This window comes from Chelonia mydas, chromosome 6 (assembly GCF_015237465.2).
Source record: "Chelonia mydas isolate rCheMyd1 chromosome 6, rCheMyd1.pri.v2, whole genome shotgun sequence".
NCBI lineage: Eukaryota > Metazoa > Chordata > Testudines > Cheloniidae > Chelonia > Chelonia mydas.
The window spans coordinates 113,155,030-113,174,824 of record NC_051246.2 but is presented as its reverse complement, the minus strand read 5'-3'; the positions used below and the strand labels follow the sequence as shown (position 1 = coordinate 113,174,824).

Here is a 19,795-nt window from a genome sequence, read left to right as displayed (position 1 = left end):
AGTTACCTGCACCTAAAGCCTCTACTTTGCTTTCTGCAGGTCCTGACAGGGCAGCAGAGCAGAGAAATGCGTGGGCTGTTGGGGCCTGAAATGTTTCCTTGAAGGTGCCGGGACATAGAGACCCAGGGATTTGAGGGTGGATCTGGAGTTCTTCAGGCAGTAGAGCTTTGCATCTGCTTGCTCTGAGGAGAGTGAGCACCCTTCAAACCTGAGGTCCTGAAGGGACTGCTGCACCTCTGCCAGTAGGCCAGAGGACTGGAGCCAAGAGCACCTTTGCAGGGCCACCGCATCTGCTGCATCTAGGGTGGCTTGCAAGGAAGCCCTGGCTATTGCCTTCCCCTCTTCCACCAGAGTGGAGAGCTCCTGCCTGGACTCCTGAAGGAGCAAGAGAGTCACCTTTGATGGGGCCACCATGGCCAAGATGTCTACTAGGTTGTGGGGGGGGACTCTTACGACCTCCACTTCCATACCTAGCTTTAAGGTCACCCTCTTCAATAGCCCCTGATGTGCTTTTAAGTCATCCTGGGGGTAGAGTGTGATGTGGCTGGCCCTGACACTGCCTCCTCTGGGGAAGAGGCGCAGTGGCCTGCACTGTCACGGGTTCCTTCTCTTCTTCCTCTGCATGGCGCAAATCCCATAGGTCCAGGTCTTGAATGTCAGTACTGGGCTCGGTACTGGAGTCCGGGTCCGGTGCTGCTTGGTGAGACAGAGGAGCCTCTCTCTGACACCACTGAGTAAGAGAGTGTGTGCGCGCGCAGAGCGGGGACTGGCACCAGGGTGAAGCCTTATGGGTTCTAGATTGGCCAGTGCATTTGCATAGGTCAGTGCCCACTGGGCCAATCACTCAGAGGTACCCCCACACTGGGATCCCCCATCGAATAGGACTGACAGGTGGTGTACTGGTAGGGAGTCCTTGTCTGGGTGAATGACTCCACCTCCGCTCCAACAATGAGCCTTCCTCCAAGGATCATGGAGATGTGGTACCCACTGATTCCAGGGGTTGGTGCAAAGGATCAGGGGATTGGTGCCGACATGGAGAAGCCCACGTCGACACTAGCAGGGACAGTTACCCTCTAGATGGTACCGATGGCCCCAGTACCAAATGGGAACTCAGGGCAACATGCTTCCTTCTGCTCTCCAGCACTGATCATGCCGATTCTTGGACTGCCAGTGATGGCAGTACGAACAGTGAAAGGAAGTCTCTGGCCGCAACTAATGCCTCTGGAGTGGATGGCACCGTTATCTCACTGGTGCCACACTGTCCCTCCGGTGATGACGGCTGACCTGGGACTGGACTCAATGGAGCCTGTGAACAGGATGGAGTCGACAGTACAGCCTGCTGTGCGGGGGGCAGACGAGTGACCAGACACAGGGAGCACTCTGCTATTCGCCCCATGAATGGCCTTTTTAACATTGGGGAACATCCTGGCCAGCTGCTTATGTTTTTTCTCGGCATCAGCGACAGGGAACAGTGCCAAGAGTCACTTACAGTGGGTGGAGCACTCAGTACTGACACTGAGATACTTGGTGCCAAGTCCGACCAGCTCACTTCCAAGGAGGGTCTAAGCGCCACTTCCATCAGGAGGACTTTAACATGGCCTCCTGTTCTTTCTTTGTACTCAGCTTGAACTGGCGGCAATCTCTGATACGCGTCTCACCCAAGCACTTTAGACAACTGGAATGCAGATTCCTCAAAGGCATGGCCTTGCTGCAGGAGGCGCAGGGCTTGAAGCATGGAGAACGAGGCATACACGACTCAGGAAGCAGAGGAATCTCAGCTAAAGTGGTGAGAGTCCAACTATTGACAACTACTAACTAAAGTTCAAACTGAGAAAACTATTGGGAAGAAAAAAAAAAAAGGAAGGGATGGAGTGACAAACGAGAACCACTAATGAAGCAAGAGGAGCAGTTCCAGCAACTGTCACAGATGGCAAGAAGGAACTGAGAGGGTGCAAGGTCGGGCGACCCCTTTTACAGTGCGATAAGCACAAGGCACTAAAGGGCGCTCGAGTCAACCCAGCGGGTTCCACAGAGGGAAAAATTTCCAGTGACTGTGCATGAGGTGCGCACACACCTAACGTGGAATGGACATGCACAAGTACTCAAAGAACCACCATTCCACTTGACCCTAAGGGCTGTGAGGAGGCATGGCACAGTGGTATAAAGCAGGCTCAAACACGTTTTCCCCTTGGCTAGGGGAATCTCTATGTGGCTAGTTAAAGCAACTTTATAGAGCTTTTGCACCACTGGAGCAGTTCAAAGAGATGTAGGGTAGCACAAGTGTAACTAGGGGAGGGTTTGGTCAACAGAATGGATAGTGGAGATGATGAGAGAAGGAAAGCATCTGCCCATAGGTTTCAGATCCCAGAGGAAGTCTGTAGAGAGAACAGTTAGATAAAGACAGTTTTTAAAGTTCAGACTGAACAATTTTGCTTTGGACCGTTTGTAATGCAACATTTACAGAATGTACGGTAAAGAGTAGAACAGCAGTTAGAACACTCAGTTTAGTGCACACATTCAATACACTCAAAGGGCCCAAACTGGGGGCCACAGTCAGTCACATTCTGCTGACTCATCCATGTTTCTGACTGCAAAAAGCATCTAAAGCTAAAAATATATAATACTTCCCTATTATTCTTCCATGTAAACAATTGCTACAGTTGGCACAATTATGCAATTACAATTGGGTGGGAAGATGAGCACAAACCTCTCCTATAAGATGACCATCCAATGAAAATGCTTGACAATGGCTGCGTTATGCAGTTTGCACATTTCCATGCCTGCTGAATCCAGACACATCTATCATGTAAACAAATAGCCCTTTGAGAATTAGCTCCCTCTAAAGTTTCAAACTTTAATTATTAAAATAATTAAGGCTACAGTAAAGTGAGGATTTTTTTTAAAAACAGAAGAATGTGGGAAGTGTTTTTTCCCCATAACCCTCTCATAACTCCAAATACAGCTAGCAAGATTTAGCTGAAGATTTAAAAAATAAAAACATTCTGTAAGAGCAAACATGGATAACTATAGGCACAAAGCTTCAGAAAGTTATGTAGTGGAACAGAAATGGAAACTGATCAGAGATCATATTATTACAGTGGCATGGGAGCTTGTGACATGTTTAAAGATTGAAATTTTAAGTCCTCTAAAATTAACATGCTTAGTCAGATTCCTTTGAAATTTGGTATATCAACAGAAGGGAGATAGAAATTTGGATCTAAATTTGAACCATTAACCCTATTCTGCACCCTCCTGAGGGGGATGACATACCAACCAAGCAACCATAACTCGGCACTGACGTTGCCTTTTTACCATGGAATATCTTGGCTCACAATCTTAACTAGAACAGTCACAGATAAGTGTCCATTATAATATTTAAACAAACACCAAAGCAAATAATTCCATTTAATTAAATCTCAGAAAGAGGAAATTGGAGATTATTACTCTTTAGAAAACAGGAAAGGAATTTCATCTTAAAAACATTGCTGTTGCCCTTCCCAGCAGACAAATCTTAGCCTTGTCTACACTATGGGAGATCAGTCTAAGTTATGCAACTTCAGCTACGGAATAACGTAGCTGAAGTTGACGTACTTAGGTCTACTTACCGCAGGGTCCGCACTACACTATGTCGACGAGAGATGCTCTCCCATCAACTCCCCTTGAGCTTCTCATTCAGGTGGAGTACAGGAGTCGACGGGAGAGCAATCTGTGGTCGATTTAGCGGGTCTTCACTAGACCCACTAAAGCAACTGCCGATGCATCGATCGCTGCACATTGATCCCCTGGTAAATGTAGACAAGCCCTTATATTGGGCATCATGATGAATTCATAGGGAAGTGGGAGAAGAAACAGGGTGAGAGGAGTTCAAAGTGTTTCTGCACCTCTGCTGTTTTCCCATGTAAAAGATAAAATCATAATTTACAAAAAAATTAATCCTATGAACAACCCTGAGATGTAATGAAGAGATAAAGATAGCATTATGTAACACCGGGGTATTTGTCAATCAAATATATACAAGTAAATATCTTCCACTAGATTTTTCTAGAATAGATTTGCAATAAGCCAAAGTTAATTATTACAATACTACTACTGTTCATATGAAAGTTATAACATATGGAGTATTTCCTGGAGTCACTGCTCAACATCATGAGTAATACCAAGCCATGGTGGCCCCTTTTTGTTTCTGAATTCGAGAGACATCCTGTAACCATTGCGATCACTACAACTCCACCTCTGTTTCATGAGGATCTACTGTAAGAAAGTCGTGTTGCTGTAGCTGTGTTGGTCCCAAGATATGAGACAAAAGGTGAGTGAGGTAATAACTTTAATTGGACCAACTTCTGCTGGTGAAAGAAACAAGGTTTTGAGCTACACAGGGCTCCTCCTCAGGTCTTGGAAAACCTTGTATTTAGCGTCTCAGCTAAATACAAGATTGAACAGATAGATACCATAAGAAAGATCATTCCAGCAAACAATCCTCATCCTCTGAAACACAAAATGGAACTGCCATGCCTTTCATTTACTGTTTTCTCTATAAGTATCAAGTTGTTATTAATCTTCTTCATTATTGTGCCACAGGAGCAGAGTAATTATATTCAAGGCACTTTCATTCTACATCCCTATCTTCAAGATCTACTACTTTCCAAATGAATTACCTATTTGGCTGGCAGTTTTCATGCTTATTCTCTGCATCACAGGGAAATATTTGTGCAGAGATTAGTTAAATGTCATTCGCCTATTTTGAATCAGAAAAACACCCAAATCTTGTTACACTTACAAAAAAATTTCAGATTTTTTTGCACTCAATTAAAAAGGATTTTTTTCCAGCGCTCAAGGTAACCAGTTCTTAATGAGAAATGCCTCTAACTTAGAAAAATATTGGTTGAGAAACAGTCGAATGATTGAAAATAACATTTTGTACATACACACAATAGCATTTTCCTTCATGACTATATTCAATTTGCATTGCCACAGATTGAAAAGCACAGGTAAGATTATTTTAATTAGATCATTTAAATGTCTGATTACTTGTGAGAATATCTAATTAAATGCACCTAATGCATTCAGTGTGATTAAGAACTACACTGAAACACGAAATGTACGATTTCAATGTTTATTTTATTAAATTTAATGTGTAAGAAGAATAGACTGTTGTGATTGAGAACTGAAAAATCCCAAAGCCTGGGAATTCAGTGCTATGGGTTTCCCACAGCAACCATAACTCTACCACTTTGTATGCATGTATTATATTTGCATTTTAACAGATTTTGATAGAAACACTCCACAGATGCAGAGCAGCAATTGCTGAAGAAATAACAACGATCATTTTAAATTTCCATCAGGAATGTTTAACATTTTTTGAATTAAACAACTTACCTGATGAATTGCCACTACTACTATTTGCATTTAACAGTTCTAGATAAGTAAATGTAAACCAGAGGTAGCAGTTGCTGACACTAAGTTGTCTCCACACAGATTGCAATGGGGATTTGTATTAACATCTACAGCTCTTCTGCTCTCAACCATTGCCGGGGCAAAAAAGCCTACCATATTCAGCCGAGTTTAAACTTTATTCTTAGTGCTAGGACAAATCTGAAAGTCTGAGAAAGACAATTTAAGAATAATTCAAATTCTGAGCAGCAGTTTTAGTGCCATTGCTTTTCTTAGTGCCTCTGCTGGAAAGGTGTACATCCATCAAGAACGCATCCAGAGAACATAGTATAGTGTCAATGCCTGGAAAGAAAACACCAACAGGATAGGAACCTTGTAAAGCTGATCAACAAATTGGATGGACTTTATTTCTTCCATTAGTTTCTACCTGAAAATTCACTACATATTGAAGCAAAGTGTTGATCCTAAGAGTTTTCTAATTGGATAAGAATTCAATAATGCGATTATTGAAGTAGGGAGCCTTTCAAGAAACATAATATTGAAACTGTTAAGAGATAACTTACTGCTACTCAAACTGAATGCCAGAACAGTCTCTGACTTACCACAATGTCTGAAATGGTGATGAAATTGGCAGTACTAGTGATTTTTAATAAAATGAAGCCATTCTCCACTGCAAAGCTCCATGACTTCTCTAGCAAGAGTGAAGGAAATGAGAACTATACACATAGCCAGGAGAGTAAAATGCAGATCAAAACAGTCACCACCTGCACAAATTTATTTGAAAAAATTACACATTAATATAAATTTGAAATGTGTATTCACATTCCTAAAGAGGTTGTTCTTCCAACCATGTTTAGACCAATGTACTAACACAGCAGTGTCTTATGCCCTTAAAGATATAAATTTGAAACAAAACATTTGGGTAAAGAAACACGCTCTAGTGGAGTACATCACACATCTCCTCCTCCTTCTCCACTATATGGTTCCCAAAATATTTCATTGTACACAGACTGCCACCAAAAGGCTCTAGGGCATGGGAAGCACAAAGACCACAATATAAACCATCAGTCTAGAGCCGCTGAAATACACAAATGTTGTTACATTGATTCAAAGGGAGTGGCTTTGGCCCTGATCCAGCAAGGTGCTTTAGGATGTGCCTAGCATTCACACTAATGGGACTACTCACATGATTCAAATTAAGCAATGTACTTCTGTACCTTGCTGGATCAGGGCCTTAGACATGGTTTTATGGTTAAGAGACTGGACTAGAACTCAGGTCTGTAGGAGACCTGGGAATTGAACGTAGATTTCCTATGTGACCATGGGCAAGGTACTTAATCTCTGTGCTTCTATTCCCATCTGTAAAATATGGAAAGCAATACCTCTTTTTTCAGACTGTGGCATATTTTAGATTGTAAGATCTTTGGGACTGCATCTTACTGTTTTTGTTTTCAATAGCACCCAGCATAATAGGACCCCTATCTTGGTTATGGCTTTTACCATAATGCAAATGATTAATAAGAGAATTAGTACCCCCGAGTTTGTGCTACTTGTACTAAGGCTGAGGTTCCTTGAACCCACACCGACCAGGCCAGTTTCTATAGGGGTCACTTCCTTCAGGGATATCAATGACGAAGGTTTGTGGTAACATACTTGGAAACTAAAGTTTGGAGGAACAGCTAGTACTGCCCTTTACGCTGAATTATATACCATCTCCTTCACAACATGGTCCAAGGTCTTAAACATATCTGGTCAGGCAAATGCAGCTATTTCTCTCAGAGCTATGCCTTTTTGGTTTCTAGATTGCTTCAATGAATTGTAACCTTAGAGAGAAAAGCTTGGTTGAGCTTATTAATTCTCACTTACTCTTGAGTTTCCATGTATGACAAGAAATATTTTGAATTGAATTACTTAAAGAAAGCTTTGCAAAATATAGTAATTAAAATATACCATGAAAAACTCAGAACATTTTTTTACCTGCTAGCCAAGGGAAGAAAAGCTTGATTTCAAAATCAGATCTGGCAGTGACTTGGGTGGGAGAGCGCACAGGGTGTTAGTCAAGAGCCAACAAACATTTTTAGAAAATGAGACACCGATCTCTAGGGCAGAATTAATGCTGTTACAAAAGCATTTCTCAGCCCTGGATCAACATCTCATGAGGTGCCCAGGACTGCTATTATCACCACAACACACATCTTGGACTCAGATTACAAGGAGGTTTGATATATAAAGTAACTATAGACCCACCCTGCCAGCTCATACCAGCAGGCAGTCCCTTGAGCTAACAGATCTCCAGTGACCATGCAGGATTGAGGCCTATCTCTTTATATTAAGCATCTTCTTAATAAAGCAAAATATAGTTGCTTCAGTGATTGTCCTACCAGTGAACCAGACAAATAATTACAAGCTTCTGCACTTTAGAATGAAGGACATTGTGTGTGTTATGATCAAGAACATTCGTAACATTTTTGCAACTGACAGTTTTATATTATATTTGAGAAGGAAGCTGTTAAGAACCTGTTTCTAGTGCTAATAAATACTTCATGTGGTATATTTTAATACCTTAAATACAGATTATTTCTAAAAGTACCTTTTGAATATATTTTAAGACAAAAATACTTAAGTACAAACTTTTAAAAATATTTAAACTTATGATACTGTTGCACTTTGCAGAAACAATTATATACTGAACGGATAAAAAAACCCAGAGTATTGCAGGAGACATTTAATATGAAACTTTTGGAATTTCCACTGAATACAGATTTACAATCAGTAAGTGCTATGATTAATCAGAACATGGAGTTTAAATTATAAGACAACAGGAAGTACACTACTGGATGAAAAGAATACACCTTGAGCAGTGTTTAACGTAGAAAGCTAAAGGCTATGTGAATCCTCACCTGAGAAGTACATCTGTCTGGTAATCTCTTATTGCTATTACAGAATGGAGTTTTCATGGCAAGACCATCCTGAGCAAAGTAAGCACGAGTACTGACAGCTCATCAAACTCCATCTGCACCAAGAGTTCTAAAGCCAGTTCATGATACAAAATATATATAGATTAAAAAATGTAAATTCAGGAATATTTAATGCATTTAACAACTATAATTATCTTTTAGTTAGCATAATTATCAATGCTTAGGGCAAGGTCACTAGAGACTGAGGAAGAGGTATAAAGGAAGAAATTCTTGTTTTCAGAGCATGGATCACAAAACTTAACGTGCAAAATATTCGGGATTCTGCATTTGCACCTTGGGTCAAACCTAAGTTGCGCACACAATGAAGAACTATATTAACTCACTGTAATTTTAAAAAGCAAGCTAAGGGTCTGAATTAAAGCACGTTAGGTACATGCCTAACTGCTGCATGGGAACAGGACCATAAGCATTAAATTTATATAAAATAAAGTCAAGTAGATAATACGGGGTATTATCTACACAAATCCTTAGTGAAATAGCAAACTGAATACAGGAAAGGGAAAATCAGTAGGTAGATTGAATGGATCGGGGAATCCAGGTTTCTGATTCAAATCCATCCCGGGTCAGTAGCAACTAAGAGTTGGTACCATCTGATGGCTGCTTGGTGGTCTGTAGGAAATGAGTTGGTCAAGACAGAATTCAGAGAGGGCAGATTTCCTCTCCACACACTAAAAAAAGCACACCGCAAGTGACTCCCTAGCAGTCTCAGCAGAGACCAAAAGATACAATTGACACGGAGATCGAACTCTTTCCACCTATATAAGTAGTCCCTCACAGAACGGGGCTGAGGGCACTGCAAGGGCGTTAGCAGGGGGTACGGGGAGGGCAGAACCACTGCCACATGCGCTGTTGTGTTTGTCAAATGATAGGAGCTCCGTCTCTAAGGCGGTCTGTCAATCTGGTATCTTGCATCACTATTAAATTCATTTAAAGTACGAAAAGTGATCAGCAGACATTGACTTTCCACTTCTGGATTTTAACAAGAGGGCATACTCACAGCTCAAGGGGAAGGGATAACGTATGTCCAGCAGTAACGTAAAAGACAGCATCTCAGGCATGTGGTAATTCTCACCAGAACTTCTCATTCACTGAGAGTCCTTTTGTTCTTCTGAAGAAACTGGCCAAGCCTTTACGGTAGGAACTTTGTCTGAAATTGTCACTAAGTCAAGCTCCAACAAGTCAGATTTTTAAAACACATTTCTACCTCAAGATAAGACACTAAATGTGATGTTCTCGTTGAACTACATTGTTACATTCTGTAGCAGTAAATGGTAGAGCTTACTGAACGGTAACCCATTTCTACTAAGGTCATGAAAGACAAAAGAGATAAAAAGGATATATTTTTACACTTGTGTTTAACATGAACAGAGAAATTGAAGCATTTACCCAAATTTTAATGCATAAATCAACTCTAATTTTTAATCTGATTCAGACTTAAACAATAAATAGTGGGAGAAGTATAATGCAAGACTTACTGAGTAAAAGTGAATGTTTAATTATCTCATGAGATCTACTTAAAAACAGGAGTAATGTTCACAACCATAAATCCAAACCCTTCACACTTTTTTCTTAACACAGCAGTGAACTGTAAAACTGCATTTACTGGGTAACCATTCAATTATTTTAAATATTAACCCAAGTGTTTCCTCCTTGGCCATTTCAATTTTTAGCACCAAAATTAGCTCCAAAAGAGGTATGGGTACAGCTCTGATGTTTTCAATGAATAGTTTACATATAATACTTAATATATTATACACACATACTGTACATTCTCACATCCACACAAACAGGAGGCATATTTAAATGTATATATTGTGTGTTTCAGTTTGTTGTCAAAGACTTAGAGCAATGGAAATAAAGCAGAAGGGGTAGTATTTTACATAGTAGGCAACTTTAATGCTGTAGTGCACTTATAAAAAAAAGTCCAACTCTCCCTCCCAGCTCAGCAGCTTGTTTCAATTTTTTTTTTAATATCATGATTCAAAAGATGCAGAAATTATTGCCTAAATATTATTCTATACATTTCCATCGGTGTTCTCAAAAACACTTGAAATTGCTACTTAATTTACAACTTAATTACTTTTTCTTACAGCTTTAATTCATTGGCAATTTTGGAAGCAATGTTTTTAAAAGCTATGGATGTTCCCGATATCCGCTTAAAGCGGACTCCATTCAGTGACAGTCTTGGCAGTTTACACACCTCCATCTCCCACTGTACAAGATTTTCCGCATGTCCCTCGCCATGGACACAGAAAAGCAAGAAACGCTCTCTTTGTTCATAGTCACAATTATTGGCATCCAGGACTTTACGAATTTCCCTCATCATATCGTTAGGATCCATGGAACTGGTAGTTTTCATGCTCCAAGTAAATCTCAGTGAGCGGGGCTTGGCTTCCTTGTTTTCATCCTTCTGATCCACAGCTACATTGCGACTGAAAGAAAACATTTTAGTATTTAATAGAACAACCAATAGCCTCTTAAATCTTGTGTTGGTGAAGCAACTGCCATGTTCAGTGTGCATTTTTTGTATTACAGAAGTGCTAGAGGGGCCCCAACTTGGAACAGGACCCTGTTGTACTAGGCATTGCATATTATATACACACAGTAAGACTGTTCCCACCCCAAAAGCATACAATCTAATTAAGCCAAGACACAACTAGTGTGAACAACAATTGGAACAAATGGGGACATGACGATGAAAAACTTGATTACTACCAGTGTGAAGGTAAGTTTTTCACTCACCTGTAATTCAATTAAGGTTACAGCCTACATGGACCAATATTCTCGGCCATATAGCACCAGAAAACTCTAGAAATCTGGAACCCTCATTAAGATAGCAGCTCTAAGTCACAACTTAAAGACTTAGGCCACAGCTGATATATAACTTGCAATGATGAACAGTCTAACTTTTGAAGTTACTGGAGAGCCTTTTTCAGAATAAAATACAGAAAGTTAACATACCAAACTAATGTTAACAAAAATAATCTCCTTGTCACTACAACAGAAGGTACATTGGGAAAATTTGATGACTATCAAATGTAAGAATTAAAGCACATAGTAATAACAACGTTCTTCTCTTGTTTTGGTGGTGGTGGAGACAGATGGATCAGAAGACGAGTTCCAGAAATTTGTAGAATATCAGCTCACTCTTGCATTTCAGCTATGAATTAGTGGTCACATGGCTAAAACGAGAGCTGAAATCTGTGTACTGAAACCTTCACAGAAAAGAATTTGGTAACATGCAGATAGGTGCATAAAAGTGTTTTCTGCATCAGAAACCTCTTTAAAGATTATTTTTGCTCTCATGGTATACCATACAGCTTAAAATCAGCGGTATGTTAAGATTCATAATTCAGTTTAGAACATAACAGCCATACTGGGTCAGACCACAGGTCCACCTAGCCTAGTATCCTGTCTTCCGACAGTGGCCAATGCCAGGTGCCCCAGAGGGAATGAACAGAACAGGTAATCATCAAGTGATCCATCCCATCACCCATTCCCAGCTTCTGGCAAACAGACTAGGGACACCATCCCTGCCCATCCTGGCTAATAACCATTGATGGACCTATCCTCCATGAATTTATCTAGTTCTTTTTTGAACCCTGTTATAGTCTTGGCCTTCACAACATCCTCTGGCAAAGAATTCCACAGGTTGACTGTGCATTGTGTGAAGAAATAATTCCTTTTGTTTTAAACCTGCTGCCTATTAATTTCATTTGGTGATCCCTAGTTCTTGTGTTATGAGAAGGAGTAAATAACACTTCCTTATTTACTTTCTCCACACCAGTCATGATTTATAGACCTCTATCATATCCCCTCTTAGTTGTCTCTTTTCCAAGATGAAAAGTCCCAATCTTATTAATCAACCCCCATATGGAAGCCATTCCATACCCCTAATCATTTCTGTTGCCCTTTTCTCAACTTTATCCAATTCCAAAATATCTTTTTTGCATGCAGATGTGGTCACCCCATCTCAAAAAAGATATACTGGAATTGGAAGAGATCTCTTTCTTGAGTGATAACAGCTAATTTAGACCTCATCATTTTATATGTATAGTTGGGATTATGTTTTCCAGTGTGCATTACTTTGCATTTATCAACAATGAATTTCACCTGCCATTTTATTGCCCAGTCACCCAGTTTTGTGAGATACCTTTGTAGCTCTTTGCAGTTTGCCAGCGTCTTAACTATCTTGAGCAGTTTTGTATCATCTGTTTACCCCTTTTTCCAGATCATTTATGAATAAGTTGAATAGTACTGGTTCCAATACAGACCCCTGAGAGACACCACTATTTACCTCTCTCCATTCTGAAAATTGACCATTTATTCCTATCTTTTCTTATCTTTTGACCAGTTATCGATCCATGAGAGGACCTTCCGTCTTATCCCATGACAGCTTACTTTGCTTAAGAGTCTTTGGTGAGGGACCTTGTGAAAGGCTCTCTGAAAATTTAAGTACTCTATATCCTTTGGATCCCCTTGTCCACATGCTTATGGACTCCCTCAAAGAATTCTAGTAGATTGGTGAGGCCTAATTTCCCTTTACAGAAACCATGTTGAATCTTCCCCCAACAAATTATGTTCATCTATGTGTCTGACACTTCTGTTCTTCACTATAGTTTCAGCCAGTTTGCCTGGTACTGAAGTGAGGGCTGTAATTGCTGGGATCACCTCTGGAGCCCTTTTTAAAAATTGGTGTCACATTAGCTATCCTCCAATCATTTGGTACAGAAGTTGATTTAAATGATAGGTTACAAACCACAGTTAGTAGTTCTGCAATTTTCACATTTAAGTTCCTTCAGAACTCTTGGGTGACTATCATCCTGTCCTGGTGACTTATTACTGTTTAATTTATCAATTTGTTCCAAAACCTCCTCTAATGACACCACATAAGGACAGTTCCTTAGATTGGTCACCTAAAAAGAGCGGCTTAGGTTTGCAAACCTCCCTCACATCCTCAGTTGCAAAGACAAGTATTTTAACAAGTACTAAATTAAGTCCCTTTTATGGACATTTTTTGAACAGTTTCTAGTTATATGAAACAGACTTCTGTACCATCGTATTGGCAGAACATTGTGAAAAAAGTATTGAATAAAATTAAAAACTTGATTAGAAAGTTAAACAAATTCAGCATGAAGATGACCTATTTGATAATTCTGTGAGTTATCATAGCGGAGACTTTCTTTCACAGGAGCAGCCTCAAGCTGATTGGTAGAGTCAGAGATTATGCTCATAACCTTGAAAAGGGTAAAAATAAACAAACATCCACACACTTTAGCACCCTCCAATATTGGATTATAGAGCCATTCTGCAGTCTCACTGGGGGCTGCCTGCCTGCCTGCCCAGCTGCTAAGATGCAGAAATACATATAGGGAAAAGGCAACATGAAAAATGGAAGAGTTTAGAACCAAGTCACTCAATACTTTAATCACTGTTTTGCAGACAGGAGGACTTTTTGGTTTAGTTTCGTGGAGTTAAAGGAAACAAAACCTGCTGCTTAGAACCCCTGAGCCACATAAACAGGGGGAAAAAGGTTCAAGCTCACCTAAGTAACATTTTAAACAAAAATCATTACCCTCACCTTGAGCCCTCATATCTCCCGTTCCTCTCATATTCAGTCGGGAGCCTCATTGAAAAGAATGCAGAAACAAAAGGAAGTGGGAAAGAGAAGACAAATCTTACACTAGCATATATAATAGCTGAATAGCTGCTAAATGCAATATTTTAATGATACCGTAATTATAATATATTGTGTTATGACACTTTAGGCAACAACGATTCAATGGATTTTCAAGATCACAGCAAACTTGGAATACCACAAATGTCTTGCCCACCAAAACAATATGTATTTATAAGCCTCAGTTTCTAAAAAGTAGATACTTTTAGTATTAATTTTAATACTAAATTGACACACGTACACATGAAGTTAAAAGTTAAGATTCCAGTGGGGAAGAATGTTGAATTAGAAATATGTAAAATTTATTAATTCAGCGTAAACAAAGATATACTAATTATTGTTAAAATTAAAGTGCTAAGCTATAAAAGAGAACAATGGTATTAAAAACAGCTTTAATATGCACACCCATACCTGTAGATCAAATACAGTGAAACTTGTAGATCAAAATGATCATCTTATTAATTTCTCCCACCCTCCCTTAAACCAGGCTATAAATTAAAGTTAGCATAAGAAAAATTTCAATGTAAATTCAAGGTTTCTCAATATGTAAAATTCCTCTGAATATGAATTCTTCGGAATTCCTGTACCACGGACTCATCTTCCAGAAGACATATGCAGAAGAGTAAAAGAAATTAAGCAATATAAAGATTACAGGCAGAAAAGTTACTTAACACTGTTATATATTAATGTTACATTTAAGCAACCCTCAAGGCAAAACAGAATCAAGGTGGAAAAATCTCCCCCAAGCACCTGGCTACTTTCTCCCATGCCTATCTCACCCCAGGCGTATACACAACATTAACACACCAAACTAATCATAGTAGATTAGGGCATCTTGGTAAATGGTGTGAGGATGAGAAGGGAGAGTTAAAACTGTGGTGCATCATCTGTGGTGTATGGTAGCTGTGGTGATGAAGTGTATGCCGGTTTGGGAACATAGGTACTGTCATGTAGCTTTTAGTTTCTTTGCTTTTGTGGGTTCAAGTCACGTATGTTGTATACCAATCCTAACTATTTCACAGTGACGTTTAATCTATTAACATAGGTTTATAAATTATGTGGCAGGAATTCTATATTTACTACGTGTACATCCCTGTCAAAATGGATACGGTGCGCCTATGCTATTCTGCAGGGAATGGTATAAGAACCTGAATAGAACAGGGACTGTGAACAAGGACCAGGGTCCCTAGGTGCTACTGTAATACTCTGAAACCAGCAAGAAAGTAGTGAGACAGGTTTAAGGAACATAAAAGTTAAAGTGAAGATAAGGAATTACAGGTAAACCAGTATTCTATATTGCCACAGTGCCCAAAAGCCCCAATCAGAAGCCTACTGTGCTAGGCACTGTACGACAGATATATGGTCCCTGCCCTGAAGAGTTTACTATCTGATTAAAGACAGGATGTAACAAACAATACTAGGAAGGGGGTAGAGAACATGATTAAAAGAAGAAGATCCTTAAACTAGAAGGAGAGTTTCAAGGTGTGTTTTACGTATTGTTTTTTCTTTATAGCAAGATTTTACATAAAACAATTACACACAAGTATATAGAAGAGAATCCAAAGAAACAATAAATCAAACTTTTTCCTGAACTAATACTAACAAAATGCTGTTGCAGGCATACAGGAACACTGCTCTCGGCTACTTTTTTGGGGTCAGAATCACATTTCAAAGTGTCTCAACACTGCAGTCTTATTTTAAAATCTTGAAGGGAAAAAATCTGGGCTAAATGAAGGTCACACTGAAGCAAGAGTCCTGTTCAGATTATTGCCAGAATACTATGTCAACACAGAGTGTATAGGACCACAATGGCAGTCCGGAGTAGGCCTCTCTCAACGACTATTCTAAGGGGTTTCTTAACTAAGGGCCTGATGCTTCTTCTATTAAAAACAATGTGTATTTCTCCATTGTATCAGTGGAAGCAGGTTCAGGCCCTATAAGAAGAGACAGTTCTATCATCACCTGTAGCAATATAGGATGGAGACAATCATTTTAAGCTATGCAACATATTTGTCCATATTGGTCAGTAAAATAATTTAGTTCTCTTAGTTACTGAATTGTGAAGCCTGTCAAAGACAGATTAAAATGCCAATAATATTTATAATCACTTTAGTAGATATGTCAAGCTGATGTGCTTCTCTAGAATGAATGGATATTAGAGAACTCAGAAATGGAAAAAGCCTACTAGGTCTGTGGTGTACAAGTTAAGACCTCTGGGCTGCTCTTTACATCACTCTCTCCGGGGGATGGAACACTAGTGAAAGCATGGGGAATTATGGGAAGAGAGAAAGCTATAAAAGCTGAACAGATCCAGAGGTTTCAAAAGTAGACCTGCAAAGGATCTTGTGGAAGGCTCATTCTGGAAGGCACAGCAAACTCCTCTCTCTGTAAGTCTGAAGTCACTTCCTGACTCAGATGACAAAATGTCAAGTGCTGTACTCAAAAATACTCTCTGAAGAGCACTAGAGGCATCTGTTCCTTGGAAGTAGGGGAGAACATTTTTGCTTATAGTTGCAAGCATTTATAGATCACATCAGACTCACTTTCTCAGTTGACAACAAAGGCTCAAGAAATACGAGTATGACCTGTCATCCTTGTAGTGAATGATACAAGAAACCTCAAGATTAGCTTACTCAAAAGTTCATACTGTCAAAGGGACAAAAATGGTTTGTTCTGGTTTCAGACCTATTTTCAGCTGATCCTAGCAGATGAGGCTGAAGTTCAGTTAAAATTACCAACTTCTAAATACTCAATCTACATTTAGAGAAATCAAAGGTATTCACTAAACACCTGCACCAAGATACAACTTGAGTTAAGTACTCTTATTTGTAAGCCTCTTTTGGAAGTACTTATAATTGTGAATGGGCTTAAAAATTAAAATCTGAACCAATAAATATACCAGGTCATTTAACACTCAAAACTACATTCCATGATGTGTGACCTCCAACATAAAAACTGGCATGAAGTTTCAAAGAAGCAGTGTCAGTCTTCCCATTCATATTCCTTCCCCCTTGGACTTCGAAGCATGGTTATGCTCTATAAAGCACCATGCAAACTTACAGAATTCTGTAAGTAAAACATATACCAGTGCACTTCTGATTAAAATCGTACTGTATATGTCATTTATAATACTGTATATGCTTCCAAGTCAGATACAGCTTTTAGGCTTCCAAGTTGCCAATGTGGTCTGCAGTACTGAAAGGAACACAAACTCCTGGTTTATAACTGAAGACTATTGAGCAGATAATGTGTTAAAGAAAGGAGCTAACTAATAAGCTAATTAGTTTTGTGATAGAGTAATTTTATATTTTATTTTTCTGTTTTAAGCCCACAGCTGTATTACAATGCCTACAGCACTTCATTTACTTTTATTAAATGGTATGTGAAAAGTAGTCAATAGCATAAGTGATATGTTGACGTAGTACTGTTCTTCTGTATATCTATCATAAATTATGTTTTGTGCATTGCAAGTGTTCTCTATGTATATTCAGTTAAAAACCCAGTGAAACATTAAAAAATAAAAACTGTCTAAAGAATATTTCACAGCTTGATTAAAAGCCATAAATGATTATGGGGGAGTGGAAATGGAAGGAGTCTACTAAAATAAGATTTAATTAATTTATACATAAAAGAAAACAACCTGCTTTTTCAAGGAAAATTACCTTTATTTAAAGAAAAGATTCTACAACAAAAAAGCTATCAAAATATCAACACACCTTTGCTATCCAAGTATCAAATTAGCCTTCCACAACATACAGGCATCCCTACAGATATGCAAGGACACTGTATAGTATCTTGTTAATGTTACATGAGATATGAGAGATATAAAACCTATCAGAATGCAGTGCACTATTATTAACATTTAATTTTTAAAAAACAAATGAAATGTGTAGCACTCAGAATTTGCCGAGCTCTCTCAAGTGAGGTTGTAATATTATCCTTGTGGCAACTATAATAAATTCCAATGTTAAAATAAAATACATTTCAGTAGACTAGATTCACAGCAGGTAAAGAATTTGGTAAAATAAATAAATAAATAAATATCAGTAGCATTGCTATAGGCAACAATGTATTTCACTTCACTCAATGCCTGCTTACAAGAAGGAGAGAGACAGGCACACTGGTGGAAGTCACACGCACATACACATCTACTAATAGAAAGAAAAATTCAGAGGTGCATTGTTGCGCAAGTCTCTCTTTAAACAAGAATACCCTGAAAAAGTTACTATCAGAACATGAACCACTGCTGCAATTACATGAACCACTGCTGCAATTTATATTACAGTACCATATTTCTATTCAAAGGTAACTCACTAGAACGCGAGTTATAAAATGTAATTGAACTTCCCGACTAACCGATGCATCTCACTTTTTGCCTCAAAATGCAGTAAAGGCTTACAATTAAATTATAAAGAGTGTCCAGTTGTGGAAATATCAGCTTATTTGCTCAACTAACATTCTAATGTTTTACAGTAGCCACAGCCGTAGCTTTGGAAGAGGCAAAGCCTCTCTTTCAATCTCAGATCCCTGTGCAATTCACAGAACTCACACTGACCTCTGCAACTGTTCAGAATTCGGTGGCTCAGGCTACACGCTGAGTTAAGAAATTTGCCTTTATTTATTGTCAAGTGTACAAGATTGCTGGCACTCAATTTCTTCTCTGATCTACCCGAGCAACAAATAAAACTACAAGAGTCCATGTATATTCCTCCTCCCAATTTACACTCCTGTAAACCGACAATTAATGCCGATGACAACTAATCCAATAAAAGAATTCTAAAATATGTTCACATTTGGGAATGCCCCAGACATAGCACTACGAGGGAGTGTAACGTAATACTAGGATTTGTTTTGAAACAAAGAAACAATTCCAAGTCTAGTATGCAGGGTATTTTTCACAGCCTGACTTTCTTGAATGAATGTGAACTTCAGCAGCTAGTTTGGAGTTGAATTACATACAGTTCCTAATGGAATTAACTAAATTTATATCCTAACAATATCACAGCTTGCCTAAAGAAAGTACGACAAACTTCAAATTGCAAATATCAGTGATGATTTTACCTTTAGAATGAAAGTACAAATGGATGCCCATTTTTAAAGTAAAGTATGTTGGGCCGAAATGAATTTTGGGGGGGCGGGCACTTCTGAATCAAAACTTCTTCTCTCAACAGTTGAGCATGGTATCGTTCCAGAGAAGCTCTGCAACACTTAAAAGGCTACTGTAGGATATTACTAGAAAATTTAGCTAAATAAAAAAGCTGTTTCAAAGTTTTAGAAGTCTTCACTGACCAAAGAGTTGTGAGTAGCTCTAGCAATATTTCTTTCAGAGGGACTTCCTACAACTTTTAGTTTCTCATTGTGAAATTGAATTTAGAGTTTTATACTGAAAGAAATGAAGTTATTGGAACAGAGTCTTTTTCAAGCTTCCTTATTTTTTATTCTATTCTCTGAAGAAAATACGGATGTAAGCAATTTCTAAGTCAAAATTTTTATTTCCATCATGCTTCATTTTTAGAATATTTTGGTAGCTTTTTTCCTGTTGGTCTTTTTCTTCCATGTTTTAGCTTATGGATGGTTGGGCTTTCCAAAGAACTAGGAGAAGAGTGCTGAAGCAATACAGCTTTGAGAATAGGGTGCCTGGCTCTTTTTTCACCTACTTCAACAGAATTACTTGTAATTTATGCCAGTATTAAAGCAAGAAGAATCAGTTCTGCCTGTTTTCTTAAAACCTTTCTATGTAGGATAGTTT

General features: G+C 38.8%; 1 protein-coding gene across 8 annotated transcripts in view; it reads right to left on the bottom strand.

Moving 5' to 3' along the window:
• Window positions 1-10,243: 10,243 nt before the first annotated feature.
• Window positions 10,244-19,795, bottom strand: part of MARK3 (microtubule affinity regulating kinase 3) — a 108,725-nt gene continuing 99,173 nt past the window's right edge. For 4 of the 8 annotated variants that reach the window (XM_037901010.2, XM_037901011.2, XM_037901012.2 and 1 more), the window contains 2 exons: window positions 13,951-13,995; window positions 10,244-10,801 (listed from right to left, as the gene is read on the bottom strand). In XM_037901010.2, coding sequence (XP_037756938.1) covers window positions 10,456-10,801; window positions 13,951-13,995 — 391 coding nt within the window. In that variant the 3' untranslated portion in view covers window positions 10,244-10,455. The remainder of the gene's footprint in view (window positions 10,802-13,950; window positions 13,996-19,795) is intronic. The other 4 variants (XM_037901013.2, XM_043550231.1, XM_037901014.2 and 1 more) reach the window with 1 other exon arrangement.